The 23,533-nt window shown below is 44.4% G+C and overlaps 1 protein-coding gene across 3 annotated transcripts in view; it reads right to left on the reverse strand.

Annotated features, from left to right (window-relative positions):
- The window catches only part of GLIS1 (GLIS family zinc finger 1), a 222,790-nt gene extending 199,545 nt beyond the window's left edge, over nucleotides 1-23,245 (reverse strand). For all 3 annotated transcript variants that reach the window (XM_063106971.1, XM_063106970.1, XM_063106969.1), the window contains exon 1: nucleotides 22,987-23,245. In XM_063106971.1, the coding sequence (XP_062963041.1) occupies nucleotides 22,987-23,245 (259 nt within the window). The remainder of the gene's footprint in view (nucleotides 1-22,986) is intronic.
- Nucleotides 23,246-23,533: the final 288 nt, after the last annotated feature.

Consider the following 23,533-nt stretch of genomic DNA (forward strand, 5'->3'; position numbering starts at 1 on the left):
CCTCACAGGAACCTGGACATGGAATATCGTTCCCATTCTACAGAAGAGGAAACTGAGAAATCTCACACAGTACCCCTGGTTCTCAAGACACTGTGGTAATTCAGGTCCACAGTAGTCTGACTTCTGCCTGCCCCCCCCCCCCCGATCTTTTCTCATGTACCAGCTGTAGGCAGCATCGAAACTAAGGCTCACACAAGACCATCAAGAAATGCATTTTTTCAAACAAGTAGTGGCCAAGCTTCTTCTGATGCTGTGTCAGACCCTGTGCTGAGACACGTACTGAGATGGATGAGGTGTGGCCCTGCTCCCTGGGGAGATCACACCCAGTGTGACAACTGCTAAAATGCAAAGGAACAGTGGGAGGGTGCCCCACTCACCTGGACTCAGGGCTTACTCTGCCATAGGCCCTGGCAAGGTCCTGCAGCTCATGGAGTTTTCATCATGGTCACTCCACAAATGAAAAAATATTGAATAATGACAAGTGCTAGGATGAAAATCCAACAGAGTGAAATAACACAAAGGGACTGTGGCATCGGGGAAGGCCTCTGTGAGAAGTGACACTTAAGCAGACACCTGAGTCCACCATGGCAAGATGAGCCAGAAAAGCACACCAGGCAGAAGGAACAGGCCATGCAAAGGCCCAACGAGGGGACAAGCTTATCATGCTCAGAGAACAAAAAGGTCAGTGTGGCCCAAGTGCAGTGAGGGAGGCAGAGAGTGATGCAGGGGATGAGGACGGATGCCACACTGCCTTGTAGGCCAGAGTAGGAGAAGAGAAAATGAAGGGAGGGCTTTTAGCAGAGAAGTGCTGTGGCATGACTGACATTCCAAATCCTATACAGAGAAGGGGGAGGAGTCGGGGAAGTGGACGGGGGGTTAATGAGAAATTAATGGAAAATTGGTCAACAGACACAAAGAATGACTACGTATCGTAACAATGAAAAAGTGAACTATCCTGATCTGACCATCACATATTGTACACAGCTATTGATAGTCAACTTTGTACCCCACGAATATGTATAATCAACGATGTTTCAATTTTAAAAAATAATTTAAAAATTGTATTTATACCAGCTGCTGGGTACAGAATGGAGCCCAGAGAGACAAGGTTGGCAGATGGGAGACCTACAAGGGGATTCCTGCAAACACCAGGAGAGAGGAGCCAGCAGTGGCAGGGACCAGGCAGTGTCCACAGGCTCAAGGCTGAGCCCGGAGGCCAGCTGCCACTTAGAGGTGGAGACACCAGCAAAGGGCAGCAAGAAGGAGCAGCTGGTGCAGGGAGGCAGCCAGGGCAGACTAGGACCAGTCACTGTGCTGAATGCTGCAATGAGGACACGTGAGATGGAGACAGACATGATGGCGAGATCTGGCCACATGGAGGCCACGGGAGACCTCGACAAGATCAGTCTGTAGACAGGCAAGGGCAGAGAATAGGAAGTGAAGGAAGAAAGACTGTAAACAGAAACGAAGAAATGGAGCAGGAGCAGGAGAGGAGGGAGATCAGGGAAGGAAGGCTGGCCTTGCTTTTTAAGCTGGCAGCTTCCGGATCATGTTTGTATGCTGATGAGAAGGACCCCCAGAGGAAGTGAAACTCACACTGCAGGAGAGGTCACTGCAGAAGCAAAGTTTCTGAGGAAAAGGAGAGAGGGTGGATGTGAAGGTATCGGGATGCTTTGGCCATTGATAAAGGAAGGGCACCGCCAGCACCCAGCAGTGAGGAGCTGGAGGCCAGGCTTGTAGAGCAGCCACTGAGCTCAGAGCTCCTGGATGTAGATTGGGATCATTCAGGGTGCCGTGTGTCTCCTCCAGCACCATCTGACAGAAAGGTACAGGTGGCTCAGTTTTAACTAGGCAGGGCCCAAGAGTGGAAGCAACAGAGAGAGAGTGGGGCCAGGGGTGAAGGGTGTTTGGAAGGGAGTATTTACAATGCTAAACTCTAAGCAGGGTGAGGAGGGAAGTGAGGACACAAGGGGCACTGGACAGTGGAAAAGTGGGGGGTCAGTCAATCTGAGTCACCGGCAGGTGAGGAAAGACCTCACCTGAAAGAATGGACCAAACAACCAACAAGTGGAAACCAAATGCATGGAGAGGAGCCAAGGATAGCTGTCCCCTCTGCCCAGAAGCAGGCAAGAGAGCAATGCCCAGGGTCCTAGGCAGGAGCTGAGGGCAGCCAGCCCCCTCCGCTCAGAAGCAGGCAAGAGAGCACACTGAAAACACCACTTTCACATGGGTGGCTCACCAAGCCACCACCACAGACATGGCTATGACAAAAGTAGCTCAACAACACAGTAGTAGCCACAGCCACCATGCAGGTAGCCCGCCAGACACTCAACAGCATTGACACAAGGAGAGTCACCAGCAGAGACCAGAAAAAGAAGGGATGTCTCTCTCCTCAAAGCCCACTCCAGAGTAATAGAAGAAGCAACTGCTGTTATCAGTTGACTAGACATCAATGTAGAGATACTAGAATATGAAAACCCAAGAAAATATGAAACCACAAAAAGAATACAGTAATTCTCAAATACCAGACCCTATAGAGCAGAAAACACTTGAAATGCCCAAAAAGAAATTCCGAGCAAAAATCTTAAGGAAATATGAAAATCTCTTAACTGAGATATGAAAAGACTCAGTTAGACAACATAATGAAATGAGGGGGAAAAAAATCCAGTACATGAAGAAGGAAATTTAAAGAAATTAATACCTTAAAAAGACTATAGCAGAACATATGGAACTGAAAGATTCATGCGACAAAATAAAAAAATTTTAAAAAACCAATAGCTTAAGCAGCAGGCTAGAAAGAGAAGAAGAAAGAATTTCTGATCTTGAAGATAGTCTTTTTGAAATAATGTAGGTGGACAGAAAAAGGAACTTTAAAAAATGATGAAAATCTAAGAGAGCTAGCAGACAACATTAAGTGCACAAACATATGAATCATGGGTGTTCCAGAAAGGGAGGAGAAAGGAAAAGGCATAGAAAAACCTATCCAATGAAATAATAATGGAAAATTTCCCAGGTATAGGGAGAAACATGGACCTTCAGATCCAGGAGGCTCAAAGATGCTCAAACAGATTCAACCTAAAAAGATCCTCTCCTAAACACATTATAGTCAGACTCACAAAGCTCAAAGACAAAGGGAGAATCTTAAAAGAAGCAAGAGAAAAGCATCAACTCACCTATAAGGGAGCCCCTATCAGACTAACAGCAGACTTCTCAACAGAAACTCTACACACCATAAGAAAACGGTATGATATATTCAAAATACAAAGAAAAAAACTGCCAGCCAAGAATACTATACCCAGCAAGGCTATCCTTCAGAAATGAGGGAGAAATAGTGTATTTTACAAACAAACGAAAGCTGTAAGAGTTAACAACTACACAACCAGCCCTCCAAGAAATCCTCCAGAAAGTCCTGCATCTGCAATCCAAAAAACAATAATCACTACCATGAGTACACAAGAAAGAGCAAAACCCACTGGTAGAACAAAAATACAAATGAGCAAGAGAAAGAAACTAAATCTTACAAACACAAAAAACCGTAATGACAATGTAATAATGCCCCTGCTTTATTTCTGATTTTGGTAATTTTGGTCTTCTCTCTTGTTTTTTCTTAATCAGTCTGGATAAAGGTTTTTGCAAATTGTGTTGATCTTCTTAAAGAATCAACTTTTGGTTTTGCTGGTTTTCCCTATTTTTTTTAATTCCCTGTTTCTTATGTTTCTATTGTAGTCTTTGTTATCTCCTACTTATATTTGCTTTTGGTTTACTTTGCTTTTCTTTTTCTGTTTTCTTAAGGTAGAAATTTACACTACCGATTTGCAATTTTTCTCATTTCTAATATAGGTGTTTACAAGTATAAATCTTCCTCTAAGCACTGCATGAGCCTTGCATCCTATAAATTTTGATACGGTGTGCTTTATCTCAAAAAAAAAAAAAAAAGAAAGAAAGAAAGAAAAGAAAAAAACCCAAACGTATGGAAAACAGAGGCGCAAGAAATAGGGAGAAAGATGGTTTTAAATCCTAAAAATCTCCTCAGAGTGGTATATGATATCTATCACATCCATAAATTCAGATAGGATGCATGAAATGGAACCACTACAGACCAAAAAAGTGCTCTGCAAACTAAAAATAAAATTTTTTAAAATGGGAGACAAAGTCAAGGAAATTCTTAGAAAACAGATCAAAAAGACGAAGAGGAAAAGATAAGAAAATCAGAGGATCAATATAGAAATCCAAACATACAACTAGTGGGATTTCCAGAAAGAGACAATAGAGAAATAGTATAGAAAAAATTTAGAAGAACTAATACTAGAAAATGTCTACAACTGAAGGTCCTGAGTCCCCAGAAACAGAGGGTCCACCAAACACCCAGTCCAATTAATAAGGAAGAGAGGGGGAAATCCACATCAAGGCATATCACTGGGAAATTTCAAAACACCAGAGTGGATAGAATATCTAGAAATCTTCTAGAAAGCAGATGGGGTGGTTTGAAGGGGTGCAGAGTCTATGCAAAGTATCAGGAACCAGCATACTACTGGACTTCTCAGCAGCAATGTGGGAAGCTGGAAGACAAGGGAACACTGTCTTCAAAACTCTTAACAGGACCACTCTGAAGCCAGACAGCCTGAGTTCAAATCCTGACCCTGCCACTACTAGCTGTGTGGTCATGGCTGAGTTACTTAACCTCACTGGGTCTCAGTTTCCTCATTTGTGAAATGGGCATAATAGTCTCTACTACCTACTTCATTAATTATAAGGATGAATTAATCCATATAAAGCAGTTAAAACAGTGCCTGGCACATAGTAAGCACATAAAGTTTAGCTCTCTTTAAAGTTACCCAGGGAGCAGGTGGGAGGTTAGGAGGAATTGGTAAAGGGACACGAAAATCAACTACATTGTACATTTATAAATTAAAATAAATAAAAATAAAATGAAATTACCCAGCAAACCATTAATCAGATATGACACACTTTCAGACATACACGCTTGCTTACCTTTCTTACGAAGCCATTGGAGATGGGCTCCAGCAAATTATGGGGTTAAACCAAAAAAAAGGAAAATACAATGCAAAGGACATCTGCCTTTCTGATCTGAACACCTTTCTTCTACTGGGTAAATCACTCACCTTATAAGGCAAAACCCCCACTGCACCCCAACACACGCACGCACGCATGCACACACACACACACACACAAAATGTCAGATCCCTCAGATCCTTTGTTTCTGCTCAGATGGCACCCTATCCTGACCACACTGCAAAACAGCAGGCCTCCATTCCCCTCCTGCTTTTTTCCCATAGTGTGTGCCATCATTTGGTAAGCTTTATATTTAACTTGTTTATTTGATTACTGTGTCTTCCCTCCTTTAGAATGTAAGCTTCATGAGTGCAGACATTTTTCCCTGTTTGCTCATTTTCCCAGTATCGAAAAGAATGCCGAGCTCATAGCAGGTGCTCAATAAAAATCTGTTAAGTGAGAACAATACTTGCTTTCCCAGCCTGCCCTGCAGCCAATGTATGGGCACATGACATAGGCTTGGCTGACTGGAAGCATCCACCCCAGAACACAACTCAAGAGGGATGGCTCAAATCCATCCTGGCACAGGTAAAAACACAGTAGTCAGCTACAGCCCCACTAGTGCAGCAGTGAAAGCTACGTACCTGGGCCTGGTGGTGTTTTCACTGGTCAGTCCCGGGGTGGGATCTGCAGTAAGGTTCTTGGCTATGTACTTTCCAAGCCTAGTTCTCTAGCCTAAGTAGGAAATTTTGAGAGCCACCCAGCATCTTTTTAATAAAATCTCTTTTCTGCTTAAATCAGTCAGAGTTTGTGATATGTGGTAAACCAGAATACAGGGGATCCTACACAGGAGAGCTTTGAAGAGAAGTCCCAGAAGGTCGGCTGTGCTCAGAAGTACCTCCTAACCAGTTTGGGATGCAGGACAGATGGAACTAAGATAACCTGATGCATTTGAGAGCATTTAGGAAAGTATGACTGACAGGTATTTGACAGACTGATGGAATATTTAGAAAAAATGGTAATAGACCCATATATATGAAACTAAGCAAATGAAAAAGGAAGTCATATTTAACTCCAGGAAAACAAAAGCTTGTACCAGAAAAGTTCCCATGGTACATGACTTGATTGAACATCCTGTTCCAAATGTAACCATTGTGCTGAAAAAGTGGACTCCAGAGGGTGCTATAGAAACAGCTTATTATTACCACCGCCCACCCCACCCACACTGTCTTTTAAAAACCCATCTGCAGACTTATTCCCCATCCCCACTCCCCAACCCTGTGAAGTCTCTGAAAGTCTGGAAGTTCTCTTAACTCTTTGGATCATTCTTTTTTATATATATACACACAAATATATGGGGTACAGAGTTGACTATCAGTATTTGTGTGCAGTATGTGATGATCAAATCAATACTATTAGCTTTGGATCATTCTTAAATCATAAAACATATTCCAGACCCCTTTAGTCCCACGAACAGTCTCGGTTTAATAATTAATATGTCATCAGATTAAAAACCTCAACTCCGAGCTTCATTTACAGTCAAGCTCCTCCCCTCCCCCAGCTTGGGCCTGCCTAGGCTGGGGAGCCTGGGGCAGGGAGGAGGCCCCCTTAATCTGTCCACTGGAGTGCCAGGTACAGCAGGAGCTCCCTGGACTTGGATGCTGTGCTCTTCCAGGCGCTTCTGTGGCTTTGCAGCAGCTCCTCTCTAAGAACATCCAACAAGCCCCCCTGCTTGGGGGACACCCTCCACCCCCATTGTGTCCCATGGGACACCTCCAGTCTCGCCTCTCTCTAGCAAGAAGCCATCTTGGGCAGGTCCCTTGAAACACAACCTCTGCCACCAGGCAGGCGGCTCCAACCACGGCCTTTCTCATTGTTAACATCTTCAGGCATGGATCAAACACAGCTGCTCCTAAGCTTTCGGGGCTGTGCCTGGCTCACTGAGGGCTCCTTTTCGAGTCCCTCACTTGAGCTGTGTGAGGAGAGAGCAATCCCCTCCCTGCCCTCCTGGCACATGGGAAAAATGTCCCAGCCTCTCAACAACTCTCCTCAAAGAAATCCTTTCTGTGGGCCCTTCCACTTCAACCTTTCATACCTTCAAAGCGTATTCCAGGTAAGGATCTCAAAACCAAAGTTGATTTAGGCACCTACAGTCCCGCATTAGAATGTAGCAGCCAACATCTGCGTCAATACCTATTGTCTTGGGGCTTAGCCACAACCAAGAGAGCACAATCCCCACGCTAACATCCTGTCACACATGGTTCCAACTGTGCACTGGTTTAAGCAGAGAACTGCAGTGCAAAGAGAGCAGTAGGAGGGCAGGAGGGACAGCACAAGGGGGTAAGTCTGGGGTGGAGACAAGAGTTTCATAGAACTAAATCCTCATCTATCACAATAAGGAAGCCAGCACACAATGAGCCCAACTGACCCAGAAACAGCAGCAGAAATCTTATTTACAGAGGCCTAATCCTGACTTCACCACTCACCAGCTCTGTAACCTGGGACAAGTTACTTTCTGGGTCTGTTTCTTCATCCATCTGCACATTGGGGATAATAACAGCAAGTCCTTCATAGCATTGTTGAAAGAATTAAAGGGATTATGTTTGTGATGCACTTAGAGCATGACTGGACTATGGTAAGCACCATGTAAGAGTTAGCTACTACTGTTTTTATTTTTGTAACTGAGATGTATGGGGGAAAATGCTAGAAAAAAAACAAATAGACAAGAGCAGAGTCACCGTGCTATACAAGTCCACATAAGTGGTGCCCTCTCTGGAGGTGGGCGTCACAGCACCCCTGGCTAAAGGCAGCTGCCTCTCAGAAGTGTGACACTGAAGGAAAGAAGACTCTCCTTAAAGCATTATAGTATTATGTGATTAAAAACTATGTTTGGCATTATTTTGCTAAAAATAAAAATTTATTTTTAGAATATTAACGAAACAAGCTACTACAAATAGTAACATAACAATCATAGTGAATGACATAAAGAAAAACAATGAAGGAAATGACAAATAAAAATCTTGGAAACATGACTATATGGAAAATTTTAAATTTTTCTTTCAAAATCATCATAAAAAATTGTTAAAACAGCAGACTCAAGCTGGCCAGTTAGCTCAGTTAGAGCACGGTATTGTAACACCAGGGTCAAGTGTTCAGATCCCCACGCCAGCCAGCCGCCCCAAAAATATTAAACAACAGACTCATAAAAATATTGGCAACAAATATGATGAACAAAGCATTAACAATCTTGACTTAATAAGAGCACTTAAAATTATGCCAATTTTTAAATTCTGTAAGTAAAATATTCAGACCCCAACATAAACACCAATTTGCAAGAGAGAGACAGGAACTGTGAATCAACACACAATATATGTTCAACCACATTAATAATCAAATAAATGTATAATGAAATGATAACCAGATGTTATTTCCACCTTCATATTAGGAAACTATTTTTGAAACACTGGTGAAGATGCTGGGGAGTAGTTCTCTGAGAAGGCAATGCCTGCAATTGTGAAAAACTAGTGCAACCTTCTAAAGAGCTGTGTGGTAATCCATGTTAAATGTTACTACTCTTTAGCCTAGTAACTTTCACTTCTGGGCATCTATCCTAACAAAATAATCAGAGATGTAAATAAAGATTACTGCAGAAAGATATCCACAGCAGCATTATCTATGTTGGGGGGAAAGCTGAAAAATTCAAAGCATTATGCACATGCAAGTAATATACATATATGAGGGTACTTCAAAAAGTTCATGGAAAAGTAAAATTGAAAGATAATACGAATCTTTCCATGAACTTTTTGAAGTACCCTCCTATACATATTTGCTTGTACACTCATAAAGCATCTTTGAGTAGCCAGACAAAAACATGGACACCACTACTCGCCTCCAGCAATGAATGAATGGGAACAGGGTGTGAAGGTGCCCTTAGGGAGCACTTTCCCTAAGGACCCCTCCAAATTTCTAACCATTTTAACGTATTACCTATACAAAATAATTTAACAAATTTAATAAAATTTCATATATTTTTGAATGTGTGCAAAGAATATGGAAAAGGTTTATGATGTTAGGATGTTGTTTAAAAATAAGTATACGAGACTTATTCAGAATGACCTCAATGATAAAAAACATTATTATACAGACAAGCATAGAAAAAAGACTAAAAAAATATATACCAAAATGTAAACAGTAGTCATTGCTGGGGGTAAAATTATGAGCAAATATTATTTCCATCTTTCTATGTCTTTATAGTTTCCAAATTTTCTACAATAACTATATAATACTTACATAAGTGGAAAAATAAAGATTATTAAATTAAATTAAATTATTTTAAAGGGTCAGCCACCTCCCAAAGAAGAACCAAGTAATTTGTTGGAAGTCAGGAACCTATAGGAATAAACTGACATTCCACCGTTCCCATCCAGGCTGCTGCACAAGGCACCATCAGCATGTTTTCAGTTCTAGGATGGGCTTGCATGAACCATCTGCACATTCTGGGCTGCTACCCCAGGAACTGGCAGAACCCACCCACCAGGGCCTGACCACCACCTCTCAAGGAAGCCTGTTCTGATCTCCTGTCAGTGCTGTCCTGTGAGCTCTCTCAGAGCAGGACAGACCCTAGGACTCCCTTCTGCATCTTCAGCAGGAGCCAGGCCTGGTAGCCAGCATGCTGGCCCCATCCCAAAGCTGCCCTCTAAACTGGATGCTCCCCAAGGCAAAGGCTGAGGACATAAGAACCTAGCATATGACAGGGAGTCAGGAAATGTGTGATGAACAAATGAATAATTAATGAATGATATTCTAGACTAGCACTGTCAATCAAAACTTTCTGTGATGGGAGAAATATTCTATATTTGCACTGTCCAATGTGGTAGCCTTTACCCATATGTGTCTACTGAGTACTTGAAATGTGGCTAGTATGACTGACAGACTGAATTTTTTATTTTATTTAATTCTAATTAATTTAAATAGCAGTACATGTTCTTATGGAACAAAACTTACATGTCACAGTGGTAAAACTGTGTAAGACACAAGATGATCTATTGAACAAAAAAAAAGATGACTGATCCAGTGCCTGGCAGTGCTCAATAAATGATTGCTGCAGGATAATGAAAACGGTAAGGAGGAGGAACAGGAGGAGTATCCCCAATAGCCCCAGGCCCCCTACCTGCTCAGCCAATATCAAACAATGGAATTTACGTGTCTCTGCACCTCCCTAGCTAGCAAATAGCATTTCTGTATTCTGAGTGCATAGCAGCCAAGGCCCCTAGAGAATGGGAATGGGAAGAGTGGGAAGGGAGGAGTATGAGGCTAGGACAGGAGAGACCCTGAAGTTTTTCTGCAAGAGGAAAGCTCTTGGCCTATATTGCCAGAGACAATGAGAGGGCATTCACTCCAAGAAGAATGCTTAAGCAAGCAGGAACTGGCAACAGGAACAAGAAAAGGGCTGGCCAAGGAGTTCCCTTCCGCCACCCCAGCCTCAGACTAACCTGTGTGGGCTCCACCACCCATGTGTGCATAGGGCTGCTCTACAAACCCGAATTCCCACCTATCCTCAGAGGTCCCACAGAGGACCTCTACAGAGGTCTTAGCCAGCTACAGAGCCCTTTCCCACCCTGACCTCACTGATCCTCACACTAGCCTTGCCAGAGGAGCTAGCAAATATTTCCATTCTATAACTCAGCAAACCAATGCTGAGACTGTCCAAGCTCACCAGGCTGAGACTGGCTAGAGGGCAGGAGTCTGCTTACGACGGAGAGTCAAGTGATAAGGTGGTGATGCTGTACAGAAGAAGGCTGGGAACCTGGTCACCCTGGCAGGGAACTTGCAAACACCCACCCTCCAGGGTGCAAGCTCTGTAAGGCAAGAGCTCTGTCTGTTGGTCCACCATGGTGTCCTAGGGCTGAACCCAATACTCGGGACATTCAATAAATATTCAAGCATTGAATAAATACTGAGGAACCAATCAACCACCAACTGATACAGGTACAGCCCTTCCGCTGTTCAGGATGCTTTCACACATTCCATCCCATAAGCTCCTAACAACTAGCTGGGCAGGGCTCATTCTCCCCATTTTACAGATGTAGAACTGAGGCTCAGAACCTGAGAGCCACTTTGGGTCGCTGTACTGAAAATCTGCTTGGGGAACTTCTCAGGAAGCCCCACTTTAACTGGAAAGGGACAGATTAATCCTGCTGGGGTCCTATGTTCATTCTCTTCTCTGAACCATACTCCACCAGCAAGTCAGAAGTACATTCATCACAGACCAAGGGGCCTCCAAGGAGCTCAAGTCCCATGGGGGATGAAAACACGGACCCAAGTGTCTATAATACCTGACTCTTCTATGAGGGAAAGTGACAAAGGTCAGTCAGAAGATGAAAGAGGGAAAGGTTAAATCTGGCTGGAAGAGGCAGTTTCTCAACTGTGATGAATAAGTAAGACTGGACCCAAGGCAGCAGAGGTCCAGAGGACCTAATGAAGGCCCAGGAGGTGGCAGGTGTGGAGAAAGGGCAGGGAGGCCTGCAGCTATCACCTACCAGCTCTAGAACTTGGGGCAGGTCATCTTGGGGCAGAGGTCTCTCTGGGCCTCATTCTTTCTCATCTGAGAATGAGGATGGTGATGCCCACCTCACAAGAAGTGAATGCAGGAGAATTAAATGGTCTCACAGGGTATCTACTCACAGTAGGCTCCGCGAATGGAAGGCATTCCTCACCGTCACGACCAGACGGGTGAGCACGGCTACGGCGGGCAGCACAGCAACCGCGTTGGAAACTTGGGAGGAAGACTCAGGTAATTTAGCTGTATGCTAAAGTCCAATGGCAAGAGGGGTCTATGCCTCCCAGCCCACCCCACAGACAAGCACCCTCCCTGTCCCACCAGACAGAGCCTGTCAGAAAGCTGTGCTGAAGCAGCCCACACCCACCTCAGCTAAGGATGACAGCTCCTACCCTCATCCAGCCCCTAGGGAAGCCCAGATGCTAGCCAATCTGATCTGTGTCCTCCACCACTGGGATGTGAACCTCAGTCTGACTCCAAAGTCCTTTCTCTTTTAATTACACCAAAAAAGAAAAAAAAACAGAGTAAGGAATAGGATACTGCAGTGTAGAGGAGAAACAGCATCAGACAGTGTCTGGCCTGGGACCTGGTCCCAGCTCTGCCACTCAAAAAGACCAAGAACAACAGCTCACCTCTCTTACATACCTACTGTGTGCTAGCCCCTGGGCTACATGCTCTACAGACTTCTCATCTTAATCCCCGTATCAACCCTACGAGATAAGAATTATGTCCATTTACAAATGAAGGAGACTGAGGCTCTGAGTTCAATAAACTGCCCAAGGTCTAGCCAGCGGTGCAGTCAAGATCTGAACACAGTTCTGACTCCAAAAGCCACGTGGCCACATTTGCACAAGTAACATGGCCTCTCTGAACCTTAGTCTTCCCATCTGCCCAAATGGGACTTAAACAAATAATATGATCTGGGCAGAGACTGACAGCTTACAAAGCCTACAATAGTACTTGGGGAGGCACCAGAAGGCAAATACAATCCCCCAGGGACTCTGTCTAAGCCTGTTGTAGAGGAGGGATCTCAGATGTGGACATCAATTCCCACCCCAGCAGGATCACTAAGAGCTGCCGTTGACTGGCTCCCAACTCTCGGCTCTCAGTTCCAACACTTGGTCTGAGGTTCTTCTTAGCAAAATCTGTGTCATATATGTGGCAACCACCACTATCTTCTCTTTAAATCACAAGATGAAACACACGTCACAGAGCCTGGGGCTTTGCCTGGGAGGGAGGACAAGCGTGCAGCAGAAAGTGCCCACAATCCTGGCCAAGAGGCCAGTGGCCAGTCACTAGGGGACAGTCATCAGGCCCAAGCTCCTTCACATGGCCCAGAGCTTGGCAGCTCCAAAGATCTCCAGCCAGAAGCATCTGTAATCACTGACTCCAACCCTTCCCAGAAAGGAAGGGAAAGGGAGGTCCAGATGGGTGAGAAGACTTGCCCAAGGTTACCTAGCAAGCAAGGAGCCAACCTCAACATGAAGAGCTCCAAGACATGCTGGGAAGAAAACATGACTATATCCGCATGTGAGCACTCATTAAGCATTTACTGGAGACTCACCTGTGCTGAGACCGACCGTGTGTTTAACCTTGTAGGAAAAACAAGAACATCAAACACAGCTCTTCCTGTACAGGCAACAGGCTCCTTGAGGGCAAGGACTGGGCTGGGCTCCATTCCCAGAACTACTGGACACCCGCTTCAAGGCAGACTCTGTGCTGGGCATATGGGGTGCAGGGATAACGAGACTCTGCCCCTCTCCTCAAGGACATGTAAGTAAATACAAAATTGCCATAGAGTATGACCAATACTATGACTGAAGGAAAAATAGGGAGAAAGGGAAGGCTTCTAGGAGGAGGTGGCACTTGAGCTAGGTCTTAGAATAAGTAGGGTCAGTCTGGTGGAAAGGAAGGGAGGGAAAGCCCTTCCAAGAGTTTCTGTTTACCATCTACATGGTAGCAGTAGAAATAATAATAATAATGATCATTCCAACATTAATAGAGCACTTACGACCTTGCCAGTCTGTTTTTAAGCACTTATACATGTGTTAACTCATTCCATTCTCATAATACCCTTTTGAGATCATTACTATTGTTATCGCCATTTTACAGATAAGGACATTGAGACACAGAAAGCTCAATAACTTTCCCAAGGTCCCTAAGTTAGTACATAGAGCCAGGATTCAAAACTGGTGGCCTGGTTCCACACCCATGGCTCATTCAGCACCCTATACACCTCTCAGATACCTGCTTCATGCCAGACCTTGTACATGATGGTACAAAGATGAATATTTGAGTGTTATCTATTTATTTTCCCACTTGCTCCAAAAATGACTTAAGGAGGCACAAAGATGAATAAAAAGAAGCTCACAGTTTATAAGGAAAAACAAGTAAAGAGAAAATTCCAGGTCTGAGGCTGCATGAGGAAAAGTCTGTTGCTTCTAGAGAACCAGCAAAGCAGATATCGGCAAGAGATGGAGCTGACCTGGCAGGAAGCCTTTGAATGGCAGGTCAAAGGGCTCAGAGTTTGTCCATTGGCCAACTGGTTGCCAATCTACAAGCCAAGTTGTAATTTCAGGGAAGATCTTTAAAGCATGTACCAAGGACTATCTATAGAACAAATCAACGTCCCTACAATTGTGTGTAGATGCTGCTATGGTTGATAAAATACATATCTATTTAAAAGAGCTCTTAAAATTAGTAGATACCTAAACCTCATTAGATATGGTCCCCATCAACAGATGGTAAAAGAATAACTGCAATCATGTGGACAGTGGAAAGATTTTTGTCCTTGTATTTAGAAAACTTGAATACCCTTGCCGTCAGGGATGGGAAGTAACAGAAAGGTTTTAAGCAAGAGGATCTGGGGATTCAAGGTCAGGGATTTTTGCTCTCCATCCACCCCTGTACCCCTACCTCTCAAAGCCCCTCAATCTGTTTGAAATCAACGATTTGAAGACCCAAAGAAGAGCCTGCCCCAGCGAGAAGCTCCAATGCAGAGATATTCTCACAAAGAGTGCTACGTAAGTACAAATGACTGTTTGATCAATCATTTGGCCTCAGCGTGGGATTTGGTTAGAATTAAAGCCATCTGGCTGGGGGGGGGGGTTATGGAGGAGGAGACAAGCAGGCGGGAAAATGACCTACCCCCTCCCCCAAAAAGCATTGTTAAAAGTATAGCGGAGAAAAACAGTAAAGTTCCTGCTGTTATTTCAGCCTAAGCCACTTAATCCTTCAGCACATAAAGCAACATATTTTATGACCTTTTCCCTTTAAAAAGTAAATCAGAAGATGCTGCCTTGAATTCAGATATCTCTGAAACACACCACTCATCCCTCCCAGTGAAATATCCTGTTTCATAAACCTTCTTCGGGATACTTGAAACTGTAGATCACTAAATGCCTAGCTTTAGGCATCTGACATTCCAGAGAATTAATATTTAAACTTATTATAAGAAAAAAGAATTGAGTTTGGTTGAAGCATGAAATATTTAATAGTGTCTCCAAATCAGAAACCCTATTTTGTTTCGCACTGGAAATGCCAACCTTATTACCTGGGCTTTACACTCAAATAAGATAAAATGCACAGGCGGTCTTGAGATTAAACACACAATTACAGCCGTTTTCTCCAGGGAGGGGGGAGTGAGACAGGTTTGGGGAGTGAAAGCTATTGAGTTTCATTTTTATGATACACTTAAAATTATATTATCATTCTCTGCCTTGAGGGTTGGACTTGAGAGCGCTGAAGCTACTTAACCACCGAAAACTGTCAAAACCGGTGAATCCACAGAGGCCTATTCACAGGCTCTTTAAGCCGTCCTGGTTTTGGAATGGGCTCACTGCTGGGCAAAATCTGGTAACTTTCTCTGCTCGCTTGGACAAAAGTATTAAGTGGTTTGGGATAAAAATTAAGCTTCAATTGACACAGTGGATTCTGGCAGCCTCTGCCGGCACGTGTGATTTATTTACAGGGTTGGAAAGTCCACGAAATACATCATCAACTCTTATACAAACTTCTACTAGGTATTAAATACCCAACCCTCAGAGAAGTAATTCATATAGTCTAGCAACATTCCAAAATAAACCCAACCTCCAGCCCTCCAGAGAGCTTAAAACAGCAAATGGAATCTGTATTTTTAAAGTCAGATTTATAGTACTTCCTGGTTTCTTGCTAAAGCCTTATTTTCTAGCAAACCTGTTATTTCAAAACAAAAGCAACAACATCTAAAAAGAGTAATCTGTTGCTACAAAAACACAAATAGGAAGGGGCTGGGCCTCAGCTATCAGGGTCATCCCTGTTACTTCTTCATACCCTCCCTTTCAGGTGCAGTGTCAACAAGTAGAGACAAAAAAGCCTTGGACCAGAAAGGCTCCTGCAATTTCATCCTCAGAATAAGTATGATTCCTTGAGAATGGACACACATATAGCCTCATGAATGCACACGCAAGGCCACACAATCTAGCAGTGGGACCTCTGCCTTCCACGGGGGTCATTTGGCTCATCTATCATTTGACACAAAAGACCTGTTTCCCACGACAAACAACCTCTCAAGTTCAATCTGATCCCTGGCCTGTTCTCCCTCCCAAGCCCTTCTTCATCCCAAGTGCTTAACAAGAAATAACTGCGTGTAGATCCCTGCGACACCGCGCTCAGGAAGCATGTATTCTACAACCAGGTGTGGTGGGGATCGTGAGGAATTCACATCTAACAGACGTCTTCAGAAGGAGTAGAAGGGAGACTGCAACCAAGCCCCTGGCAGGGAACCACCCCAAACTGCAAGAAAGGCTCAAATAAGGACCATAACATCCAATAACCGGGGGGTGGGGAGGGTGCTGCTTCTGAGAAGAAGTTCCTCTTAGGGGGCCCCTCTATAGCCTCGGAGAGTCCTTGCCTGGACGTCAGCTTCCTGAAGACCCCAAATTACAACTGGCAGCCATTCTCTTTTCCCCATTTCTGCAGCAGGGACCAAGGCAGAGTCTCCCCTCTAAGTCACACCTCAGATTGTTAGGTGAGATGAAGAAAGGGGTGCTCTAGGAAGTAGCTATCTGGACTTGTGGGTACACTTGGCACTCGACAGCCACAGCTACTCTTTCCCAGCTACGTGGGTTTTAAAGACTGGTCCTCAAGAGTGGTGTGCTTTAAGGGGAAAATACTGGCTTTGCTGTCAGTCAGACCTGGGTTCAAATTCCAGGCTCTACTACTTACTATCTGCACAACCTTGGACACATCACTTAACCTTTCTGAGCCTCAGTTCCTCCATCTGTAAAATTAGAATAGTACCTCATTTCATCATGGGGCTGTTGGGCCTTAATAAATGTGTTCACAGCTATAAAGTATCCGGCCTGGCACAGAGTAGGTGCTACATAAAGGTTAGTTGACCTCCTTCTTCCCATTCCTTCTGTGTTGCCCTTAAGCAGTGAAGAGTTCCAAGGGGAAGGCAAGTCCATATCCCGGCCTGACACAAAGGCGGCCTCTTTCTACACCCCAGATCCTTCCAACTTCTCAGCTCGGTTGGAATCCTGGAGTATCAGAGCAGGAAGGGGATATGGATCATCCAATTGAACTGCTCCCCATTTTACAAATGGGGAAATCGAGGCTCAAAGTGAAGGACATGGCCCATGTGCATCAAAACTGCACAATGTCACATGTGTTTGTTCCAGGCTGGCCCAACCATAACCACCAAATAAATTCAGGGCATACAGGAAATGCGTGATTCAGTTAACGGACTGAAGTTCTCCTCTCAGTGCATCTAACTTGAGTGCTGACTTTAAAAACAGAGCTCATAATGCTAACACAATCCGCCTCGATCCGCCGGAAACCTTCTGAAGGAATAACCCTTTGGAGTTTAAGGGGAAGACGGGAAAAGAAGAAAACAGATGCTTTAAGTGACTTTAAACTATAAGACCACTGGGTTAGGGCTGTATTCTCTCCACCCCCTAGCCCACCCCAGCCCTCTGTTTTCTTTCAGTTTCTTATAAATAAGGCTCTGGGAGACCAAAGCAGCCACAAAACTAACCCCCTGCCCCTACCCCCTTTTCTGCTTTCCTTACTCAGTAACTCAGCTGTCAGTCCCCGGACTTTGCTTCCAATGCTGAAAGCTTCTTTTTTTTTTTCATTGTAAACTATTAATTCAGGCAGCGGCTGTTGATAAACAAGAAGTCCGCTTTCAAACTGCTAGAATCGTTAGCACAGTGAAGGCCAACAGCACAAATATTTCAGGAGTTTAGTCTTTTTTCCTAGCCCTGGTGTTACAGCTGTGTTTTTTGCATGATGCAGTCGAATGTTTCAAAGCCCACTGCATAGTCGGTTTCATTTCTTCTCCCCCTTAAACTGAATCTTTGTTTCTATCAACACAAAAATAAACTACCCCCTACCAAAAGAAACAACTCTCTAGGTCTAAACTAATTGCAACTAAAATCTACATCAGGAAAAAAAATTAGCAAACCACACATTATAATTTAACTTTGAATATAATCATACATGATGTAAGGTGAGGTTGTTGAAATACCATTATATCAGCTTCAAAATAGGGAATTATTTTCCAAGAAAATTGAGAGAAGAGAAATTATCCTCTTTACGCAAAAGCCACAGTTAGTGATAGTCTGGTCAACTTCCAAATAAAGTTTGTTTATTTATTTGTTTGGGTTTTATTTTTTTTCTAATTCTATCCAAAACAGATTGAAAACCCTATTCCAAAGTTTAGCCTCTCCCCTCTTCTAGGATACTAGCCAAACTCCACGAAATAAACCCAAAGAAAATGATGATAATTATGCAATATTCAGAACAAAGAACATAAGAATATATTTTTTAAAATGATTCATTGTGCACTTACGCCTGTAATGAGATTTTAACGCACTGTAAAAATAAGTGTGCTGGCTTTCTTAGCTTCTCACGCAAATGAAACGCAGGGAATAACTGTGACATGGGGTGGGGTTTTTTTCCCCCCAGAAGGAGAAGTGTGAAAAAACCACAGCATATAAAGAAATGTATGTTTTTTAATCACGGAGCAACACAGCCCATTGATATGCGCTAAGAGAGCCCTGAGAGCTCAGCCCAGCTAAGCACACTACAGGTAAACTACGGAGAAACAACTGGGCCTAAACTAAGTTACGCTCCCATGTGATGGCCCCCTTTCCACTTTACCCGCCAAGTCTTAGCAGCTTCTAGGGAACTTGGGAGGCAGGAAGGGAAGAGAAATTCTAGCCACACAAGATTCTTAGGGAATCTTTGGGAATTATATTTCCGCTACATGTCTATAAAAGATTCGTCGGATACATAACTCTTATGACTGTAGACGCAACATGTTCCTATCTCACTTGTATACCCACACACATACTTGTTTCTCTTTGTCTCACTGAGCCTGACATTTGGCCAGCAGGTTTTTCTTCCCCGTATTTGAAACCTCAAGCACCGAAAAAATTTGGATCTGATTATTTCCGGATCACAGGACCAGCACTTTAAAATGGATGAAATGCAAGCAAATTACCCACTAGAGCCGGAGGGGGGAATGCTTTAAAAACAACTCATACCTTTCTATTACAGATGCACTAGGCTCTCCAAGGCCTCCCCAGAACATCACAGTGGCTTCTTATTCAGATGAAGAAACTCTCTAGGTAACACCACCAAAACCATCATGTCTTACTCTGCACCAACCCTAAAACCCATACATGCAATCTACAATTTTGACTACTTTTTGGCATTTATGGCCATGTTATAACGGCTGTTTCTTACTAATGACAGAGTCCACATTTGTCATGATCATCAACCTCCTTTTTATTGCTAGTATGTATGCAGTCTCAGTACACTGTAAAAAGGACCCCATGAGTCTCTGTGAATTAAACAGTGACCTCATTATCTGGTTTGGTCCGGGAACAGAAACTCTGGACAAACGGAATCATCTGGTAAACTATGAAGTTTTCTAACTATGGCATAGATACTAGTTACCAATTTCCAAAGATTCAGGACAGGAGAAACACTAAAAGCAAAAATATTTTAAATTTTCTGGGAACTTTCGGAAGGCCTTCATTGCGAATGCCAGCTCTCAGCCGCCAACACACACATGTAGAAGGTACAAGTGGTGGAACCAGAATTAAATATTTGGAGTTGAAAGCCTTGGAAACTGCAACTTACCATCTGTAGCTGTGAGCAAATCCCTGAACCTTAATGCCTTCATCTATAAAATGGGAAGCCAATTAATAACAGCCAGTATCTGCCCAGCACTTTACAGACTGCAAGGCACTTCTACAGCTGTTCCCTCGGAAGACCCACCAGGCAGGCAGAATACAGCTGGCGTGAGGGCAGATGAGAAAATGTGTGGGAACCCACTCTGAAAACTGTAAAGCACTGTGCACAGAAAACAAGCGTCATCGGGCCATCGCCACAAAGCTGTCTGCCTGCATCAAGCCCAGATGTTAACCTTCTTTCCTTGTCAGGACTTACAAAAGCAGAGTGTCGGGTGTTTAATAATAAGAAAGAAAAATGCAGCATCTGGCAATTTGGCCTTTCCAGCTGTTTGGAATCTGGATAAACGGGATTCTGCCATAAACAGATCGTGATTCTTATTGTAAATGATGACAATGTTAGTCCATGACGTCGCACCGTCCCCAGTGCCTCCCAGCTTTAGATCTGGAAACACACAGGACCCAAACATTTATGGATAAACTTCTGGATTCAGGAACTCATGCCTGTCCTCTGCTTAGGGTCTCTCCACAGCAGAAGGCAGAGTATCTGAAACCTGACCCCAGACCAAGCAATAATGTCCTCTCTCCAGTCACTGGGCAGCAGCGGCTGCAAAAGACCTGAAGCTTGGCACCTCTCAGCTTCCCCTAGCTAGTGCAACAGAGTGAGCGCCCTTCACATTCAACATTTTAAAAATCAAATCTTTCTTCTTCCTCTCTCTACCCCCTTTATCTCAAGTATCACATAACTGACTGTAGCACAGTGACCCTTCTACCTTTTTATTTATAAAGTATTCTTACAGCCTTGTTTTATTTACCCTGAAAGGTAGGCATTATTACCTCTCAAATTTTTACCTCTCTGCAAATGAAAAACCAAAGGTCAAGAAAGTTAAACACATTACAATAGTAATCCTAAAAGTAACCAGGCATGGAGGTGACCCTTTCACGCTCTTTATTACTAATGCTCTCATCAGTCTTTCAAAGTACGTAAGTCTCACAGTAAATTTACAAGTGAGGGAACCTGAGGCTCAGAGGAGGAAGTAACTTCCCCGAAAGTCCCACAGAGCATAGGTGGTAGAGTCTTAAAATTTCCAGCACAGTCGATACATATTTTTCAATTGATATTTCTGTCTGTTTCCAATAAATCTGAGAGCTTGGAGCTAGACACCAAACATCCGAAGGGTTACGTGATCTGTGGAATATTTTGGTGGGAGTAGGAGCAGCGAGAAGGTGCAATTTCCTTATGGCATTTTTAAGAGGGCTGCTGAAGATCTGCTGGGGGAAGATGATTTTGTCTCAGGCCACTTGGTGGCTTCACTGTGAGGAAAAACCTACAGCCACACAGAGGCCAGGCCAGAAACCTCCCCAAACCCAGGCCCCGAAGCCTTCCCTTTCTCCCTAGGCTGGTGTGCCAGAGCTCTGGCTTCCATAACCCCTGACCTGCAAGGTGGCTTTTTACATACCAGAAACTCCCCCACCTTCAGGCCTCAGTTTCCTCACCTTTCAAATGGGTGTGATATATCTCACCCCACCAGCCTCTCTGGGAGGCTGTGAAGTTTTGAAGCCTCCTGGAAAAAGCTTAACCAGAGAGGCCAGTTTAAGGTTTAAAGAAAGAGGCTCTTTCTCCCATTCCTTCACCCTCCTCTGCCCTTTCCAAATACAATCTTGACTTAAAGATCTCTTATTTTAGACATGGGGGGGGATAAAAATAGTTGGGGGTTGGGGGAATGGAAGTAGGAAGATCGTACACAAAGCATCCAGATGAAGGGTCACTAACCACAACGTGGAACAAAGGCTATGTTCGGGAGAGCCATTCACTAGATCTGCGGAGAAGTTGATAATCAGATGACAGCCATGATTTTTCTAAACACAAAACGTTGCAGGAGGGTATCTGTTTAAGGGAGGATTGTATACGAAGGGGGACAAACAAACATGGCAGCAAACATTACCCATGTCTTGCGCACATGAGTAAAAGAGACCTCATATGTATATTCCAGCAATAACACTCTGCAGTCGTTACCCCCCACCCCACCCTCATTTATCCCTCTAAAAAATTATCTCTGTCCCTTGGAGAAGAGACTGACATTTAAAAGGAGATGAGAAGTAGCTCTCTCCCACAAAGTCAAATGTTTTCTTTAAAAAATAAAAAACACTTTATGTTTATTTCACTTTACCAGTCCCTGAATTGGGGAGTTGGGTATTTTGTACCCAGGAGGAGCCTTCATCTCTAAAAGTAAGCCAGTCTACCTCTTCTAAATTGCCGGGGGTGATGCTAAGGGATTATACCTATAGCCATAAAACACAAACTGTTTTTGTCTTCCTTGAGAATCACCTGGAGAAAAAACCAAGGGGTCCCAGATGCTGATACAATCAAATCCCAAAGCCTTGGTTTCTCCCAAGGGAAAAAAAGGGGGAGAGGAAAGAGCACTTCAACGATTTCTCCAATTTCTGGTTAATTATCTGTCAGCATGAAACTTAAAAATGACGGTTCCATAATAATTAACTACGACGAGAAGAACATGTTCTTGAGAATCGCAGCACCATTGATGATTTTGAGCCCGTAAACCATACTTGGGCCTGCACCTTATATTCACCAGCTTCCATGCATGAAGGAAGGATAAAGCAAGGTAACTTTTGACCCAAGGCTATGCTTCTGAAGCACCAAGTAAAGAAAAGCCATGTTTAAGTCAGGACTTGACCCAGGCTGGATTACAGATTCAGAAAAATCTCCATCAGGAATCCAGAAGTCATCTGGTATAATTAATTCCTCACTTGACAGATGGGGAAACTGAGGCCCCAAGAGGGGAGGGGTCTTGATGAAGGCTTCTGGTTTTTGTTATTTAAGAAGATTGTGATACTTCAAAGTTTGCCTTCAGCGGCTCAGAAACAGATACCGACACACGAGTTGCTACTCACCCTAACCATATATAATAAAATCTTGACAAGCTTCACACAACTTTTATCAGAAACATACAGAAGCAAAACTATGTCATCTGAGCTTTCTATACACACATTTCCCCAAAAGAGACCTATTGAGTTTAAATTAGATGCTTCCTGAAGCAGGCATCGTTTCAGACTGACAAGCGAGTCCCAGACCACTAGAGAGAAACTGAGGAACTCCGGCGAAAGTTCCACCAAGTCCTCCAGAGGATCCCTACAGAGGCATGCGGTGGCGACGCCCGGCAGCCCGAATCTCTCCACACCCACGGCCAGGCACAACGGCAGAGCCGAACTCACCCTTCCCGGCGGCGGCAACCTTGGACGGTCCGTAGTCTCGGGGACTCCGGGGCCGGAGAAGGTCGTGGGCGCGCGGCGGCGGCGCGGGCGGCCGGGGTATCAGGTCCCGCGGACCTCTGTCCCCGCAGCCGCCGCCGCTCACGGTGACCCTGAAGGCCATATGCGCGCCGAGGCCGGCGGGTTCGCGGCCAGTGCCAGGGGCAGCGGGGGCCTCCTTGGGCCTCTTGTCCGAGTGTGCCTCGGCCACCTCGCAGTGCATGGCGCCGGGACGGGGCGCACGGCTGGGGTTCGCGCCGGGCTCCTGGAGAGGGGAGACAGCACAAGCGCGTTAGAATGTGGGAAGCGGCCCCTCTTCGGTCCTGCATCGAGGTTCATTTCTCGTCTCTAAAACAGGGTTAGCGCCACTACACCTACCTCAAGCAGAGGCTGACCCCGCCTGATCCCACGTCAAAGCCCCTTGCTCTCGCGGAGTGGCTCTCACCCCTTCCCCGGCTTGTTGAGGGGCCCCGCGGCGCATTCCCACGGAGCTCATGCGCCTTCCCGCTCA

The sequence above is a fragment of the Cynocephalus volans genome, chromosome 8, assembly GCF_027409185.1.
Source record: "Cynocephalus volans isolate mCynVol1 chromosome 8, mCynVol1.pri, whole genome shotgun sequence".
Lineage (NCBI taxonomy): Eukaryota > Metazoa > Chordata > Mammalia > Dermoptera > Cynocephalidae > Cynocephalus > Cynocephalus volans.